A 19,416-nucleotide genomic window follows, 5' to 3' on the forward strand; every position below is an offset into this window, starting at 1 on the left:
GGAAAGTGCATCCAGAAACACACTAGAAACCAATGCTGTTCGTGAAGTAATGGGTATTATACATGCCAAGTAATTACTACCTGTGCAGTAAATATGTCACACAAACTATTAAGATTTTTTTTAATAAAAACTTGGCATTTTAAAAACATATATGGTATATTTAGCTGACACTGTATTCAAAGATTTAACATATTTGGATTCTACTTGCTAGATCAGAATGGCAGTAATAACAATAACCATTACAATTTACTTACCAAAAAAACTAGGGATCCATCAAGTCCAAGCATCTATAAACAAGAAATAATTTTGAACATTAATTAACATAGCCTATAATATTCAAGAGGTTGCTATGTTTTAAAGAACTCCTATTTCCCAACCTGTTCTCAAACTTATTGGAAAAGTGCAAAAGTTAAAGTGGGTTAAAAGCGACATACCAAGTGGGTTGTTACACTGTGCTCAACCATTAATCATGATTTATAAATAAAAATGGCTGAGTTCACATATTATGCTAATAGATCGAACACTGTGAATTGGTACAATATATGCAGCCAATATATGCTGGTCTCTGACCATAATAAACGTTTATTTTGATGAATCTAATATTTTTACAGTATCATAGAAGTACGTATCTTCTATTGCTCTTTTCAACTGGAAAAGCAGCTTCAAGAATTAGAGAAATAGCAAAAGGGTAAAGGATACTTTTTATAAAGTTATATTTTACAATTTTCACACACTGAATTTTTTCAGGACTTTTTACAAAGTATATTTTCTCTTTTAAATATGCCCTTTTTACCAACAATATTCTCTGTCTTCCCCAAACTACTGTTTTTTTCTACTAAAGGGGGGGGGACCTCTGTATTATTATGGGTTATTTTGTATCAATTGTAATATATAGTTTGATCAATATAAATTGGAAAGTGGAGCTGACAAAAAGGATGCAGCATTGAAAACCATCCTCAATGCCAAACAGATTAAACTTTTCAAGCTGTTCCATGACTACAGGGAAAAAGTATTTCTGAACATATAGGCCATACTCACTCTCTCCCACGTAAGTTCTTCTGCTGCTCGATCCCATTCCAATGCATTCCAATTCATGTCATCTACACAGAGTATCAAAATATTGTTAAATGAAAAAAAAATGATATATTTGCTATATTCTTCAAGGAGAACACTATTCATATTTGCTCCAGGCTTGGACAGCTCTAGTGTGATGGTTGGGTAACATATTGTGATGTTATCCAGGATAGTTTGAGCTTCTGGAAACAGAGGAATTGGAAAGGATTGTCTGTTCTATAAACACTGCTACTGTACATGTGATCTGGACCCTTACTTTTAGCTCATGTAGGCAGGAAAGGCGTGTGTGAATGACTAGATCCAAAAGACTGAACTTTCTCTTCTTGGACAGAGAATATGCCACTAGCATTGATAATGTTACCCAGTTTGGATTAATGAAACATCTGACATCAACGTCTGAGAGGAGCAAGGACCCCTCATTTCAACTCTGAGCTACAAATATTCTCCTTTATTGTTATGCTACCTGCCTTGGAAGAACACTCTATCTTGAAGTGATCCCTCTTTCCAGTCCTATTGGAGAATTATCATCCTATTTCCATATACTTCCCTTTGGGAAGAAAGCTGTTGAAAACGTACTGTTTCAACTGCAGAGGATTGTTGATGACATGGATTATCTGGAGGCATTTTGACTGGATTCAAGCCTGAGTACAGAACATAAGCAGCACTTTTGGGACCCAGTGGGACCTAGGGGTTGGGAGCTTCCCCCTCTTGTTTCTATTAGACTATTTCACATCCTTCAGTATCACCAATAAATTATTGAACCACCTCTAAGATCAGTCTGCTGGTGGTTTTACTTCGTGCTTATTGATAGGAAGCAATTGAGCAGATAGTTTCCACCCCTGCTTGGGCCAGAACTTGGTGTCTGAAAAACGTGAGGGTCCGCATGGATAGAAACAAATTTAAGATTTAACCTCAGAAAGACAAAGTTACTGTTTATCCAGAAACATCCTGATCTGTGAACATTCCAGTATTAGTTCTGGACAGAGTTGCTCTACTAATAAAGTAATCCACGCTTCCGCTAAAGGAGGTAGAAACTCTGATTGGAAGCTTTGACCAGGATGCTCAGTCTACAGTGATTCATATCATCATCACTTGTACAAATTACTCCATTATGGTCTATAAAAGAATATAAGTTCACAAGCTACAGTTGGAACATAAGATTGCCAAGCTACTAGTAGGTGACAGATGCTCTATAAATATACTTTATAGCAGTTCTTTAATTGCTGCATTGGTTATCAACTGCTTCCAAGTCCAATTTAAAATTATTTTTGATATAGTCAATCTTATATGGCTTGACTGCAGAGGCTATAATCTCCAGATATAATCTGCCTGGTTCATGCCTGCATGCAGTGTGTGTATGATTAGGGATCTGTCCCTATGTAAATTCAAGTGCAAACTGTCAGACCTTGGCAAAGAAATATCTGTAACAAATAAATAAATGCAGGATAACAAGCTATACAATTAAATAGTCCTCTTATAATAACATGTAAAGAAGTACAATTATTTTGGTAATTATAAAGGTGATCTTTTCAATCTTTAGATATGGGTCAGCTGTTTACCAGAATTCAATAAAATAATTATTATAATTATCAGAGAAGTCTGAAACTTCATTATACTTGCTGTATTGTTACCATAATACACTGTGCAAAAATGCACAGTGATGCTTTTAAAATATGGTAATTGTGTTACTAATATTATACAATCTGAAGAAAAACCAAAGTATAGTTAAGTAATCTTTGAAATTATTATTTTTTCCTAGAAAGTAACCCTTGAAATAAATGGGCCACAATATATAATCGGTATACCTTGTCCTCCATTGTTTGCATCTGCTGCATCTTCAACTACAACATCTTCTTCATCTTCATTATCTTCTTCTTCTTCATCTGGCTGTTCTTCTAGAATTTCTGGATTTTCACCTACAACTACATTCTCAGCAGGCTGGTCCACAGGCTGATCAAGTACAGCATTTTCAGCACCAGCATTTCCTACACCCTGAGCCTGAATGAAGAAAAATCAACAAAATTTCAATTGAACTAAGATGATGTGCTGTACTTTAGCAATGAAAATTGTTCAAATATTTTAAAGAGCAAATCTAGAAACAAACTTCTTTGTTTTAACAAAGTTGCTATAGAACAGGGATGTAAAACAGGGGTGTCAAACTGAGTGTTGCATCAGGGTTGTGTGGTCAGGGTGGGTGTGGCCAGCACATCACTTTTGTCGGGTGCGCCTGTGGTGGCCCGAACGCTGTAACGGCCTCATGCAACCTTCTGCCAGTGAAAACGGAGTCCGGGAAGGCTGCCTTCCTGAGCTCCATTTTTGCTGGCAGAGGCACCACAGTCCAGTCTTGCTGTTTCCAGATTGGCCCTGTGGGCCAGATTTAAGCACACCATGGGCCAGATTCGAGTTTGACACCTGTGCTATAGAAAGATCCTTAATACCTCAGACCCAGCTGGGAGTTGATTTGGTCTAATGATTAAGGCACCAGGCTAGAAACCAGGAGACCATGAATTCTAGTTCTGCCTTAAGTATAAAAGCCAGCTGAGTGACTTTGCACTAGTCACTCTCTCTCATCCCAGAATGTCAGGCTCAGGCAATAAACCAACTCCTGCTGTAGCCAATGGATCAACACTCAGTTGAACTGGGGGGAAAAAAAGAGATCCTATACTTGCAGGAGAACACTAACGGGAAAAACAAATGTTGCTATAGGGAGATTAACACTTCAGCACAGAGCTATTCTACAGCTCCATCTATAGTATGAAAAGACTGTATGTGACCTCTGATGTCCCCCTGCTTTCTTTGTTTTCTATACATTGGTGTCATGTTCCATGCAACCTACCAATCAGCTGAGTGTAGGCTGCAGGAAAGAGATCCCCATAGCCCATTAATTGTACTAGAAAGACGGTGTAACTCAGTGGTGGGAGTCAATTTTTTTTACTACCGGTTCTGTGGGCGTGGCGTGGCTTGGTGGGCGTAGCTTAGTGGGCGTGGCAGGGGAAGGATACTGTAAAATCTCCATTCCCTCCCATTCCAGGGGAAGGTTACTGCAAAATCCCCATTTCCTCCCAATCAGCTGGGACTCAGGAGGCAGAGAATAGATGGAGATGGAACCAGTCAGAGGTGGTATTTACCGGTTCTCCAAACTACTCAAAATTTCCACTACTGGTTCTCCAGAACTGGTCAGAACCTGCTGAATACCATATCTGATGTAACTCCAAAACTCCCTTCTATACAGGAATTTATATGAATATACAATATATCAAAAAGTTCCTGACAGGTTTTAAGTAGATGGTTTCCCTAGAAAACAATACGCTAAACTGAGACCTAAAGGAGGAAATAACCATAATCTGATAAAGGCTGAGTAACCAAGGTTTAGATGTAGAAATTATTCTGGACAATATAGTACATGTGTTTTCATATATCATCAATCTAATTGTTTGAAATCTTCAAAAGTTTATAAGATTGAAAGCCTCTTCCTTGATTTCACATCACTGTTATATGACATTAGAATATATTGGGAAGGGAGTCTTAATTTCATATGCACAATATTTTAAAATATGGAAAACCAAAATCTCCCAGTCTTGGCAACTTCCAGATATGAACTTCAATTTGTACAATTTTCAGCAATGGTCATGCTGCATAAAAAATTCTGGGAATTGAAGTCTAACATTTGCAAGCTATTAAGGTTGTAATCTGTGAAAATTGAAACAAGCCATTTGTAATATATGATAAATGAAACAAGCCAACTTCGTAATCTATGACTTGGCTGGTTTTCTATTTGGTACATTAAAGTGAAACTCCTCTTAAAATCTGCCAGATGTCCTTAGGTGAGAGCTTAGAACTAAGTGTTTTGGAAATAGAACAAATATGTATATTTGAAATGACAGATATAACTTGGGTGAGATATAGATACAAATAGGTTGCATCTTTAGTTGACTAGTAAATTACAGTAAATGAAAAAAAATCCAGTATTTTTGGCCTTGTAGTATATACTTTTTAACAGCTAGAGGATTTCAGAGCTCTTTCCAGAAATATATTTATACTCTCTCCCTTATTTTAAATTATAGTGGGCTTTTTCCAGAGCCTATTTCAAAGCTCTCCTCTTAGCAGTTCTAGAAGTATGTTCAATTATGTCTACATGCATCAAGGGAATCTCAGCTCTTAGACCACTTAAGTATCTGTTAATACTCTTAAGTATTTGTTGATACTCTGAGTATCTTTAAGTACCTGTTGATACCTGCTGATACTCTACTTAATATCAACAGAAGTTGGAGGGATGGGAAAGGGAAAGTGCCATGATAATGATGGATTTTATAAAGTTCTCTGCCAGGGCAGAAATTTACAGTAACTCTTCTCCTCCTGCAGAAGTAAGGGACCACTTAAAATAGTTACCCATTATTTATGGAAAGATTTATGGAAACCAATAAATTTCTGAGATGGCCTGGAGATTTTCCATAGCTATCATAGGTGATCCTGTTGAGGCTTTAGTCATGCTGCCAGAGTAACAACACAAGCCACTGACATATTTTCTTCTATGTGCCTCTTTCAACCTAATAGAGACCATAAGGCATTGTAACATGCAGCAAAATAGCAGATGATAAAACATGCTGAACAATGGCTGAAAAATATATGGTTGAGAAGCCACCATCAAGAAAAATGAATGTGTATGAGAGAGCATCTGATTATGTATGAGAACAGTACAGCAGCATATTTTGCTTCCCAATAAAGGAGAATATTTTTGTTTCTTTTGTTGCATCTTCAAATACCCATATAGTAAAACTATTTTGTCTGAGACAGATAACATTTATTCAGAAAATGCCAGAGCCTCCTATGATAGTTTCATGAATGAAACAACTTGGATGCCAAATTTCAGACCAATTCAAGTGGGACATTCAATTCTGAGGAATCAGGAGTTGTAAGTTAAGGATGTGGACAAGATGCTTGAAACTTTCTGACTATTTACTGTCAATCTGTTCACCATGGGTATTTTAACTGCTGGCGAAATGGCCCAGATAGTAGATCTAGACTACAATAAATGTCATTCAATAACTATGTGAAGTCAGTAGGAGGAGTCATCAGCAGACTGGAACAAGATTTCATTACAGTGTCAATGACACCAGCTTTTCATCTGTTATACCAGAATCAGAAAGGGCTATGAATATTTAAGTCAGTGTCTGGATCATGACAAGTAATTTGAATCTTCTAATAAGATTGACAGGGCATTGTTAGCTGAAGAAATATGGTTGATCACTTCAGGCATGAATTAGAAACCTCAAGACTTGATATCATAATGCACTCTGTAAATCATCTGAAAGCTATGGATAGTATACCATAGCTGCAAGCTTGCTCTATGGTACACCTAGTAGAAAAACTGCATTAGCTACCACTTTTATGCTAAGGTTAATCTAAAAAAGTAAATCTAGGAAATCTGAAAAAATACCTTTTCAAATATTGGAGGCCTTGGTGCTTGTATCATAATTTCTAATTTAGTTGCCAACATTGCAAGGATTGAATAACATTGCATACTTGTGTATAATGATGCATATGCCAAAGCAAATTAAAATTATTTTTAAATATTTATGAAATCTCACAAGAACTAGTGATCCCAGGAAAAGTGAGCCATTTTTTTTTTAAAAAATGTTCTTTTATTTTAGGAGTAATGGATACCATCTGGAAGTGTTCCTGGTAACATGGCATTAAACAACCAGTTCTTCATTTAGATCCATAGATTAATCTGCATAGGTCATTATAGTCAAAATGTATTTTAATCTTGTAGAGTGCTGTGAATTATTACATGATGAAAGGTATGTAAATATTTTAAATTTGTTTTAAAAATAAATGTGCATTTATTCATAAACTCATATTATTTCAAAATAATATAAAATAAGTCTGAACTTGTTTTCCCAACAGTAAGTAGTTCATAAAGCTGCTTACTGAAGCTCATTCTTATAATGATAAACCATGATTTAGTAATATGGTTAAATATAGCCTTTCTGTGACATTTAATAAGCATAAGAAATAAAGTATCAGTGTTCAATGTCGTTATAAACATACCACTCTTTGGATTAACCTCAAGTCGTAAAGCTTGTGCTAGAAAAAAAATGTTTTATGCAACAGATTATATGAATGGATCCAACATGTTTTATAAACACTTCCAGCTGTTTAAAAATAGGAAAAAAAGAGAGAAAAGGCTTACATATATCAAAAAAATTCAAACTGAAAGTTACTGCATATAAAGTAAGCAACATGTTACCTCATTCTGTTGCCCAACACCATTAATGGCTTGCTGCTGATTCTGTTCTAGCCACTGTGGTGCACCTCCATGGACAATCTGTTCACGTAACCATACAAGGCTGATAAACGCACAGAGTGTGCATGTCACAACAAAACAACCTTGCAAACAGTCTGCCAATAAATTCTCCCTGTTGAAGAGATATCCAACACATTATAAAACAGTTGACATACCGTAACCGCTAGTGGAAATCACTGCTGTTGATTGTCTCTACTATCAAGCAGCCACAGGCAAAAAAACATACTTTGGTAGCTTGTAGCTATTTCAGTTTCAATCTATTCTATCCATTTCCTCACAAATTAGTCTGCCATTGCATAAAAGTCATTATCAGCAAGTTTCCCTCCAGAATTTTATTCCATTTTATATTAATAACCATGCTAATTATGGTTAATCATACCAATTAAAATAAGAACTCCTTAGCCATTAATAATTCTACAAATAATTAATATTTATTTATTCATTATTAAATTTATTTGTCACCCATCTCACCGTGGGGCTACTCTGGATTGCTTGCAACAGGAGAATGTAAAATTATAAAATATTATAATATTAAAGTATATATTAAAGTAATACAATTCATATTTATACTTCCTAGTGGTTTTTGTATCTGACAAATAGTGCATACATACAGTATAAAATTGGAATTAAGACCACAAATCATTGCAGGTACTTTCCCCGTATTATTGGAATCCAGCATAATTAAATAATATTTCATTTTATAAATCTTTTAGACTGAACTGAAGTTATTTTTAACATCCAGCTTAATGTCTGAAGTCTGATTCTTACTTATTTACAATTTAAAATAATGGTCTGATATATGCCACAAGATTATTAATGAGGCTTATTAATATTAAAATATATATTAAAGTATGGTTAATTAGATTGATATTCAATATTAATTCACTGGGTTTTATGTGTGTGTGAGTTATATAATAGTAATAGAGTAATAGCGTTGGAAAGGACCTTGGAGATCATCTAGTCCTACCCCCTGCTCATGCAGGAGACCTATACCAGGGATTCAAATCGCCGAACTGCTGACCTTTCTGATTGACAAGCTGAGTGTCTTAGCCACTGAGCCACCTAGTAATAATAGAACTGAAGAATTCTGTTGCATTTGCAGGTAAAGAAGCCCAATATGCTTTTCTCAAACCAAAGAAATACTATATTCATATATTTTTCTACTAATAATACAAAGCTAATAGTGAAATTTCATAGTATAAATTGCATTTAATGCATTTAATGTGCAGCAACAATTTTATACTGAATTACACAACAGGGCTAGTAACATGTATAAATGAGGTAACAGTCCATAAAAGAGAAGAGGGATCTGTAATTTAGAAGCAGAGATGAGAGAAAAAAAACTTTTTTGTTAATACTTACGTTGATAGCATATCTAATGGCAGCGTCAGTAGTGAGCTCACAGAGCCAGTAAACAAGCACTTGTAGATACGGCCTAAAGAGCAGAAAAAGTAAATAAAATTCCTGGTGAATATCTTGAAAGTTATCAAGCTATAACTGATAAGAGTATATTTGGCAGCTTCTCCAGGGTTACCTTAAACAATACTAACAATGGCACATCTCACAGCATATCTGAGGAAATGAACCAATTCAAGCTAAAAAGAGTAAGGCATATGATTCCCCATCCAGCAATCTTTACCCTTTAAATTTGGATTGAGTTATATTTATGGAATTATGTTCCAAAACTGAACATTTAGATACTTAAGGAAATCTGAATGTCAGACTACTTGTTTTTTACTACCCAATTAACAATAGAAAATTGTCTCTGAAGTTTCTGGGACAACACATAGTATACAAAAATTAAACATTCATATAACTAGTTTACAGGAGAATTAAGCTGTTCTATATAAAGATAGATAAATCAAAACATAAAAACTAAGATTGGCATCACAATCTGCTGTTTTCTCATAGTTTGGTCTAGTGGTTAAGGCACCTGGTTAGAAACCAGAAACCCTGAGTTCTAATCGCGCCTTAGGCATGAAAACCAGCTGGGTAACTTTGAGACAGTCATTCTCTTTCAGCCCATCTCATCTTACAGGGTTGTTGTGGGCAAAATAGGAGGCGGAAGAAGTATTAGATATGTTCGGCACCTTGAGTTATTTTTAAAAATAATAAACACGGGATAAAAAACTTAAAATATAGATAAAACAAAAATAGTCTTTTCTACCATTATTTATGATTTTAGCATGACTACCAGTAAACAATATTCTGGAATGCTTTAGAAGGCAGCTTAACACATTTAAGTGTGGCCCTGTTGCTTGTGCAAGCACTAGTAACGCTTGAGGCTATATAGGTTAACCTTTGAAGAATTGTGCATGCAACTCTAGCAACTGCCTTTTCTGTAATATATGGTCTGATTTTGCTGATAAATTCACTTCCTGAAAGCCAACTGAAAATATGTTTTTCCTACTGCCTTGTACTGCCTATGCATATTGTATAACATACTTACATGCTGTAAGAGGTACAACTCCTAACCATGCAAAGGCCACAAGAGTATAGTGAAACCAGTATCGTATTGCTGTGCCAATACTTGTAACCAATCCTGCAAATATATCTTGGATTGGCAGCCGAGAAGGCATATCTGGAGAATAAACTTTAAGAAAAGGAGGAAACCATGAAACTTTTATTGTTTTAATAGAACGAACATATAACAGAACTGCTCTTAATAATGTATATGACAAAAATAAAGAATGGCTAAAATTAATGGGGAGAAAAATCACATCAGAAAGTTATTTATACCAAGTTGGACCATTAAGTGAATTACAGAATTAAGTATTTTTATTACTATATTTTTATATAGGAAAAGAAAAAGAAAAAATGCACACAAAGAAATGGAGAAAGAGGGGAGCAAAAAAGAAAAAGAAAATTAAAGCATCAACTGACTAAATGGAATTTATCAGCATTATAGAATTAAGTTAACATTTCCAATATTTCATTAGTTTTAAATGTGAATATAATTTAAATTCTATGTTAGGTTTACTTTTGAAATACAAAGTTATTTTGGACATGGAGCAGCATAACTGGAAGCTAATTAGCTGTTCTTCAACAGAAGAAACTGTGTCTACTTTCCAATAGGAACCACAGAATATCCTTGTAGCATTTCCCATGTATAAACCCAATATATTTTTGCATGCATGTAGTTCACTAATATTAAATTTAATAATAGTAGATTGGAAGGGAAATTCAGCTTTTAAAATTGAAAAATGCTTTATAACATTATATTATAAAGTATTTTCCAAATTGTTTACAATATTGCCACAAAATATGGAAATGCTCCAACCTGCTCATTACACTTCCAACAATATGCAGAGAATGAACTATTTTAACAATTAATAATGGAATAATATACTAATGATAAAACAACCCATATTAGTTTTCCCTAAGCACAATATCCAGTGGGAATTTAATGGTTTTTTCCTAGCTAAATTCTTCACATATTTTAATTTTTACTTAGTTCAATTTCACCAACAATTTATAAATGAGACCCAGCAAATGCTCTGAATTTTGTGTTATAATTTTTTAAATTTATCAAGTCTCTTTTGTAGGTAGTTCTTTTAAAATAATAGGGTTTATTTGAAGATACTGAATACAGGTCAGATGATTTTGACCATTGCAAGGAGAAAGCCTCAAAACATTTTATTTTTGTCTTATTAATAGTCAACCCTTGCATTCTGTATAATAGTGGTTTTTAGTTTAAAAAAGAGTGGTCAAGTAGTTTAAAAAGCACTGCTCTGTGATTAACCTGGCTACTCAGAAATTCTGGGTTCTACTGGTTGCAAGAACTGGAGGCAACCAGGTCTTTCCAATGAATGAACTTTTTCATGCTTTCCTCTTCATGAAAATAAAAAATCATAATGAAGCAAGAAATATGTCTGGACCGACACTTTCCCTGTATTTATTCCAAATTGGTAATACTCTGATAACTATTGTATTGCATTTTATAATATTCTGATAATTATTGCATTAAATTTTATTTAAAAAATTCTGTCAGTATACCTCTATATTTGTGGAGGTAACCGTCCATTTACAACCACAATTGAGCCCAGTTGCTAAGTAAAACATTTGTTAAGTGAGTTTTGCCCCATTTTACAACCTTTCTGGCCACAGTTGCTAAGCGAGTCACTGCAGTCGTTAAGTTTAACACGGTTGTTAAATTAATCTAGCTTGCCTGTTGACTTTGCGTGTCAGGAGGTCGCAAAAGGTGATCACATGATCCTAGGACAATGCAACTATCATAAGTATGAGTCAGTTGCCAAATGTCAAAATCATCATCATGTGACCATGGGCAACAGTCATAAGTGCAAAAAACAATTGTAAATCATTTTTTAATTCCATTATAAATTCAAATGGTCACTAAACAAACTGTTTTAAGTCGAAGACTACCTATATAGTCCATCTGGGAGACAAGCTCCCTCAAGGGAGGTCATCCCGTAATGGAGAATATAAACAAAGTTAAACAGCTACTTTGATAATACACAGAATTCAGCATTGTTAATAATGAATGATAACAGTTCTCCAAAGTTTCAAACAGAACTTTTTCACAGCCCTATACAGAGATGCAAGATTAAACATGGACCAACAGCAATAAACAAACATGCTATCACAGAATATGATCCTTCCACTGACTCAAAATAGGAGGGATGGGTTGCTGCCCAGACAAATCAGTCTTATAAGCTTTAACCAATTTATAGGTTAGAATAATAAATCAGCCATTAAACATTTAAACTGAGAAAGAGGACACGATCTGTGTAAGCAGCACAAGTGTTCTCATCCTGTAGGTTGCTGTGACCGTCGCGTGGGCGCTATGTTGCTGTGAGCGCTACACAGGCACTACTGTTGCCACCCCATTTGCATTGTGCGTGTGCGTGGCCCCATTGACACATGTGCATGTAAAGGCCCCTGCCCCTTCCCCCAGGCCACTAACCCAGAAAAGTTGGGAAATTCTGTCACAGACAACAGGACATAGCAAGATGTAACAGAAAATGTAATTTATATTTAGGGTTGGTACACATTTCCAATTCTTTTATTATCTTTCTGACCTATACTTCTTTTCTTTGTTTGTCAAACTATATGACTATTAAAGGTATACGTTTCCCCTGTTCACTTGTGTCTGACTCTTGGTAGTGGTACTCATCCCCGTTTCTCAGCTGAGAAAGCCAGCATTGTCTGAAAGTATTACCATAGTCATGTATACAACATGACTAGATGCCGAGGCACACGGAATGCTGTTACCTTCCTCCCGAAACGGTACCTATTTATCTATTTGCATTTGCATTCTTTCAAACTACTAGGTTGGCAGGAGTTAGGGAAAGTAATGGGAGGTCAGCCTGTCATGCAATGCTCAGGTCTCAAACCCACTCAGCATCTTTAACCACAGAGCTATTACACACCCTATATGACTGTTAACAGATTATCTATTCTTTCAAAGGGAGCAAGAACTTGAGTTATATTAATCCCAAAGTTAAATATTTCACTTTCATTTTCATTTTCAAAAATGCACTAGTTTCAAATTGCTATTTTTGTAGAATTCTGGTTTTTAGTAGCTTCACAAAAAAGCCAAAAATTACATCTCTACAAAACTAATAAATATGGGTATTTGGTCGAGTGCAGGGGTGTCAAACTGGTGACCCGTGGGCCGATTGTGTCACGCACAGACCACGCCCACCCCAGCTCTGTGAAGGGAAAAAATGTCACGATACATCACGTGACACCAACGTGACATGGCAAGTTTGACACCCATGGTCTAGTGGATAATGCATCAGACTGGAAACCAGGAGACTGTGAGTTCTAGTCTCACCTTAGCCATAGAAAACCAGCTGGCCAACTTTGAGCCAATCACGCTTAAGAAACAAGAAAGAAAAGTCTATGGCCTAATTTCATGTAAATCTAATAGTATTTGCTTTATTTAACTGTGACTTATTTAAAACCTAAATGTAGCATCAAACTACATCAAAACAGACAGAGCACTCAGGCCACCACAGGCGCCCCCGATATGAATGATGTCAAGCTGGCCATGCCCACCCTGGCCATGCCCACTCTGGCCTACAAGATCAAATACAACCCTGATGTAGCCCTCAATGAAATAGAGTTTGACACCCCTGGCTTAGATGGTTAGGATATCATCTGAAGACTGGTAAAAGTAGGAGCAAATAAACCATGAATTGACTAAAGAAATCATGATTACTTTGGATCTGGTCTGCTGAAATGATCTTGAATCAAATAAATTGTGACTTCATATTCTGTTCACTGGAGTATGAATGAAATAAAGAAAAAGGAACTTCTGTTTTCTTCTTGGCCTCCCTATTGCTTTTCTTTCCCTTGCAGCATTTTTTCCGTGGAGAAAGACGGTAATGATTCTTCAAGATTTACCCTCATAATGAATTAGAAATTTGCAAATGAATTAATTAGAACTTAATTTTTTTTACAAGATCTAATAGCTGAATGACGCTAATAACTAATGACTTCTTTATGTAAGTGCCACAGTGTTCAGCAAATTTTATCTTTGTGACATATCACATAATACATGTTAGAAGATATTTGTTATATACTTATGTATTTATATTTGTTAGTAGAAAGATTGCTTGAAAAGAGAATTATTTGTGATGTATGTATTGCCTCCCTGAGCTAAGCCAAGGCAGTACAGTGGTACCTTCGTATTCAACTGCCTTGAAACTCATACAATTTGGTACTCAATGCATTTTGAAATGAAAATATTGTCCTGGTATTCATCATTTGTTTGGTACTCAATCCCAAGCTAAAATGTGTCAGTGTCAGCTGTCTTGTGTCTCAGTATATTATTCCTTATGGGAAAAATCTGCTTAGTACTCATCATTTTTGGTACTCATTGAGCCTCCAAGAACCAATTAATTATGAGTACCAAGGTACCACTATAACACCTTTTATTCCAAGGGACTGCACTGACTTGGTTGAAATGAAGCCAATTACAACATGTGTAATTTCACTTCTTGGAACCAATTATTTGAATTTTCCAATCTGGCTAAATAATCCCTTACAAGAAACATAAACCTTAGAATAACTATTTCATGTACACATAGTATATATTCATGTCATATACTTACTTGGTGTGAAAGCAAATCTGTGTTTACATAATTCACAGTATTCTTTTCTGCTGTGTTTGAGCCATTGGACTAAGCTGCAATTAAAATATATTGTAATAATGGATTTACAATGTTAGAAAAAAACATAATATTCAAGAGTTCAGAAAGTATTTAAAAAATTATAAAACTAACATCCAGGGATCTTTCTTGCAAATGTCAGTGTTCATGAATCGAAAAAACAATGATGTGTGTGGCAGGGTTGCAAGGAGAAAGTCACTACTCTCCCAAAAGAACATTGCTACCCATCTATAGTTTGTGAAAGACCATTTAGACAAACTAGAAAGCTTTTGGAAGAATGTTCTGTGGGCAAATTAGACTAAAGTAGAATTTTTCCGCTTAAAACTTTAAAGCAAAATTACATTAAAAAAATAAACAAATTAGGGCATAAAATGAACATAAATATTTAAATGAATATATGAGCAAAATAGAGGCTCAAAATGCATACTGTTATGATTATTTTTGTTTTGAAAAATGAATTCCTCTATAGTAACAAGCTACTGTTTTAGATCCCAATAAAAACTACTTCTATAACTAATGCTACACCAAAGAAATCACCAAGCCTACACTTTGCTCCTGGCCAAGGTAATTCATGACAAATGTAACAAAACGAGAAAACAGAATGTAAAAAAATGTATATAATGGAAACTTTTATTACAAAATGTATAATGCCCATTAATCATTAATATATTACTCCAAAGGACATTTACAGAATTCTTGCATAATTTCAATAAGAGGATTTAAATTGTATAAACAGTTTGAATTCTGATTTCATATCCAGAATATGTTTTCATAATTAAGCATTTTCACGTGTAAAAAAATATTTAGCCCTTTATTAATATATTTTTCTTTAGTTTCTTGCAGGAAACTTTGGAAGCTTTAGTGAACCCCAACTTTGAAATGACAGGAACAAAAACTCTTGATAAGGTTAGCCCTGCTGGGAATATCAAAAAGAGCTTTTTAGCTAAGGGTAATCCACAATGGAAATGAAGGAAGGCTTTGCAGGTACAGTAAAAGATTAGTCAATTCATCTGAAAGAAGGAACTCCAAAATCAGCTTGGAAAGTATTCAAAACATCAAATCATACAAAGGAATGAAGTAACTTAGATATTCATAAAGGACATTGCTAAATTAATTTTATAACCACTAAATGACAGGATTATTTCTACCAAAATTACTGGATATCCAGTGAACATAAATGTTAAACAAGTATATGCTACTTATACAATGTAGCATACTATAGGTGCAAGAGTGAAAGACACTGAAGAATTCTATGGCATCCTGAAAGAGGTGCTAAACGGGTCACCAAAAGGATGTATGTTTAGTTATTTCCAATCATAATTGGTGACTGAAAATGTTGGGAAAATAGAGGGTCCTAGAATTATTGGAAGATCTTGATTAAATAGATTCAATAATGCAGGAGAAAGAATTTTGTGAAAAAAATATTTCTTAATATTGACAACTACTTCCACTCTACAACTATTATTGTATTATTTCCTAGCAAAATCCTAGAATCAAACAAGCTAACTAATAAGTAAACAGAAGATGGAGAACATTCCACTTCCAGAGGCAGATTATAAAAAAATACCATAAATTATGGGGTCAGTTGTGTAGGTTTGACTTATAAAATTAAAGTGAACCAACAAGATTTGACCTGAAGAGTACATAGTAAAAATATAAATCAGATTAAGAACAGATTTTGAATACTTACCTATGTAAAAGAGAACCTCAGAATCAATGGAGAAATTATAAAAAGTGAAACAAAGAAAAATTATGAAAGGGAAAAGATCCAAGTGAGTTCCAACGTAAGTTATCATGTTAGCTAAAGATGGAGATAAAGAACTGGACAATAGAAAGATGCACTGAATGCAGACTTTCAACATCGGCCAAGGAAATCGAAGGAAATCTATCTCAATCTAAAACATCAACAGATACATGAAAATGCCAAGAAAAAAGGGAAATCATAGAAAAAATTGTACTCAAAATAGGAATAATCAAAAGTAAGTATTAGAAGAGAGTAAATAGAGGCAAAGGATGTAAATGAAGTCGGAAAGACTAAACTAAAAATCTTTACAAATCATACTGAAGAATGGTTAAAGCACTTTCAGGGAGAGAATATATTAAATAATCAACTCTAGAAGAAACTGACGCATTATAGACTAGCTGAAGAAAAAAAACAGGTGTAAATATAACACCTTCTGAAACTGTAGAGTTAGTTAAAATGCTAAACATTATATGAAAACAAGCATGGTGTGTGTTTTTGTGGTCTTGAGATTGGAGAAAAATATACAGTTAAACTTTATTCAACTGACAGTTTGGGGAAAAGGGATGTCTGTTACTCCCAAATTTCCATTACATATGAAAGTATATCACTGTTGCCTAATAATGTTGTTAAACAATCAACAGAAATGCTATTTCCTAAATTTTACAACACATATATGGATGCATTTATCATAACATTACAGTAAAATTAATATAAATTTGACCGCTTCATCCTATTTTGTATACATGAACCTCTCTGTTATTTTAGTATGGTATCCAGATGAAAATTGATCCATAGCATCAAAGTCTACTAAGTGGGGTTCCATTAAATCAAGACTACAATTTTCAGCTATGCTGAAAAGGGCAAATGCAAGAGAATGTAAACACTGAGTCACTGGGCTAATTTCTTGCACAAGCAAGATTTAGCTTCAGAAATTCTGAATAAAAATAAAATCATGCCTATCTATACAGAAGCATGGCAAGTTCAAAAAAGGCAGAGAGCCATGAGATCAAATAGGTAATATAATAATGAAGACAGCAGCAGATTATAAGAAAAACCTTGAATACATAGATCATGCCAGAATATGGAATATATTTAGGGTAATAGAACATCTGAAGAATCATTACAATAAGAAAGAAAATACTGTAAGAACTGAATTTGAAATGATAGTAATTCAGAAAATGAGAAGTAGCTAGAGACAAGTGATATGTTGCCCCTTTATCTGTTTAACTTATAAAACAAACAAGCAGTATTGTTAAGAGATGACACCTAGTCAAAATAGGAGGCTGAAGCACTATATGTTGAGATACACAGACAACACAATTTTATTAGCTGAAAGTAAGGGTGATTTAGAAAAGCTCAATATAAAATTAAAAATGGAAAGTGAAAATCTGGGTTAATGTTAAATATTAAGACGACAAAGATAATGTCAACCAACATGCTTAGTGAACTTACAGTTGAAGGTGAAGATGTGAAGATGGTACATAATATGTTTTCTTGGGCTCAAGAATAGATAAAGATGGACAGTAGGCTGGAGAAGTAAAGAGAAGATTAATCCTAGGGTGGAAGACAAGATCTGTCAATAGAGCAAAATAGTGGAAGCAGTGATCTTTCGAGTAGGAATGTATTGCTATGAAATCTGGATATTAAGAGAGTGAGAGAAAGACCCTTTCAAATTATGGATCAGAGATGGCTACCGTAATGAAGTACTATCAACTACAAGAAACACCAATCAATGAGACCTAGACAAAATTGAGACTCATAGCCTCGTTAAGGAAAATATCAGCAAGAAGAAATCCAGCTATTTCAGTGATGACAATTTAGAAAAGCTATTCTTGGCGAGGTTGAAAGCTCATGGATAAAGCGCATGGTCATTTTCAGAGTGTGTATGGCTGTCTTTGGAGGATTTACAAATTATTAGTAGAGACGTTAAGGAAGCAAATATTTAGAAGGTCAACACAAAGTCAAGTTAGAGTTAGTGCTATTCATTCTGTACTAATATCTAGTATACAATGAAGATAACTTATTGTATTGTTTCTGTGCACAAATTGTAGAATGCCATGTATAGATATTTCAAATGAAAAACAAACTTACCATTCTTGATGAATGAATTTAATACTGCCAGTACATACACATGGATGATAGAGAGGCTTTTCAGGAGTTCCTTCAGATCGACATACTCTACATATGTCTGTTGACAACAAAGAGAGTTGATACAGAATAAAGTAAATATTTTATTTTTTAAAGATATTTAAAAGTGGAAATAGAGAAAAGGAAAAAAGAAAAAGACATGAAGTAAATAAAGAGTGATAAAGAATATTTAAGAAATTACAGAATATAAAAATTACGTAAGAATTTACAAGATGCTCAATGAAAAAGAAACAGTATATTGATATAAAGATAATCATATATCAGTTTGGCATTTTAAGAACTAATATTACAGGTAGTCCTCAACTTACAACTGTAATTGGGACCAGAAATCCAGTCCAGTTATTACTGTAGTAGGTTAAGACAACCATATGACCAGAAAGAATTTTCCAGCCTTTTTCATGATGGTCTGCATTGATGCATTCACACAATTTCACAGTAACCATGAGATAAATTATAAAACAAGTTCAGGAATATTCCTTTTTCCCATTGTTTTGCAAATCTATGTACACTACAAACTGTATGATTGTTTGAAGAGAAATGCATCCCTATCACCAGGCTGTAAGTGTGAGGAGGAAGGGCAAGCAATAAAAATAAAAGTGAAACCTTCTAAGCAGCTTACAGATACTATATTAAAGAGCACCTGTCATTTCAGATCCATTATGGCAGCACCTGTTAGTGGGCATCCACTCACCTGCTGCCTGCCACATCCCTCACCTTGTTGTGTCACTGCCACATCACCAGCCATCCCATTAAAGTGAATGGGACTGTCGGTAAGTCAACAGCGGGTCAGAGGAGGAGCCGCTGCAGGACAGGGATGACAGTTGCTCTTTAAAAATTATGATTTAAATCGAGCTAATTTAAATCAAGCTTTTTTACTAGTGATTTAAATCATGATTTAAATTGTGATTTAAACCAACTTGATTTAAATCAAACCCACTCTGGTTATTTACCAATCTTAATGTCCACCTTTATTTTTACAGAAGAGCTCTGTTTGGGGCATAACTAAT

At 34.6% G+C, this 19,416-nt stretch overlaps 1 protein-coding gene across 3 annotated transcripts in view; it reads right to left on the reverse strand.

Annotated features, from left to right (window-relative positions):
* MARCHF6 (membrane associated ring-CH-type finger 6) overlaps positions 1-19,416 on the reverse strand; it is a 56,503-nt gene that overhangs the window by 25,526 nt on the left and 11,561 nt on the right. For 2 of the 3 annotated variants that reach the window (XM_058175225.1, XM_058175224.1), the window contains exons 2-9: positions 18,353-18,449; positions 14,461-14,534; positions 9,831-9,974; positions 8,744-8,816; positions 7,325-7,493; positions 2,880-3,072; positions 1,039-1,100; positions 255-287 (exon numbers count right to left, since the gene is read on the reverse strand). In XM_058175225.1, the coding sequence (XP_058031208.1) occupies positions 255-287; positions 1,039-1,100; positions 2,880-3,072; positions 7,325-7,493; positions 8,744-8,816; positions 9,831-9,974; positions 14,461-14,534; positions 18,353-18,449 (845 nt within the window). Of the gene's footprint in view, positions 1-254; positions 288-1,038; positions 1,101-2,879; positions 3,073-7,324; positions 7,494-8,743; positions 8,817-9,830; positions 9,975-14,460; positions 14,535-17,713; positions 17,790-18,352; positions 18,450-19,416 lie in introns of all 3 variants that reach the window. The other variant, XM_058175226.1, reaches the window with a different exon arrangement.

The sequence above is a fragment of the Ahaetulla prasina genome, chromosome 3 (genome assembly GCF_028640845.1).
Source record: "Ahaetulla prasina isolate Xishuangbanna chromosome 3, ASM2864084v1, whole genome shotgun sequence".
NCBI classification, from domain to species: Eukaryota; Metazoa; Chordata; class Lepidosauria; order Squamata; family Colubridae; genus Ahaetulla; species Ahaetulla prasina.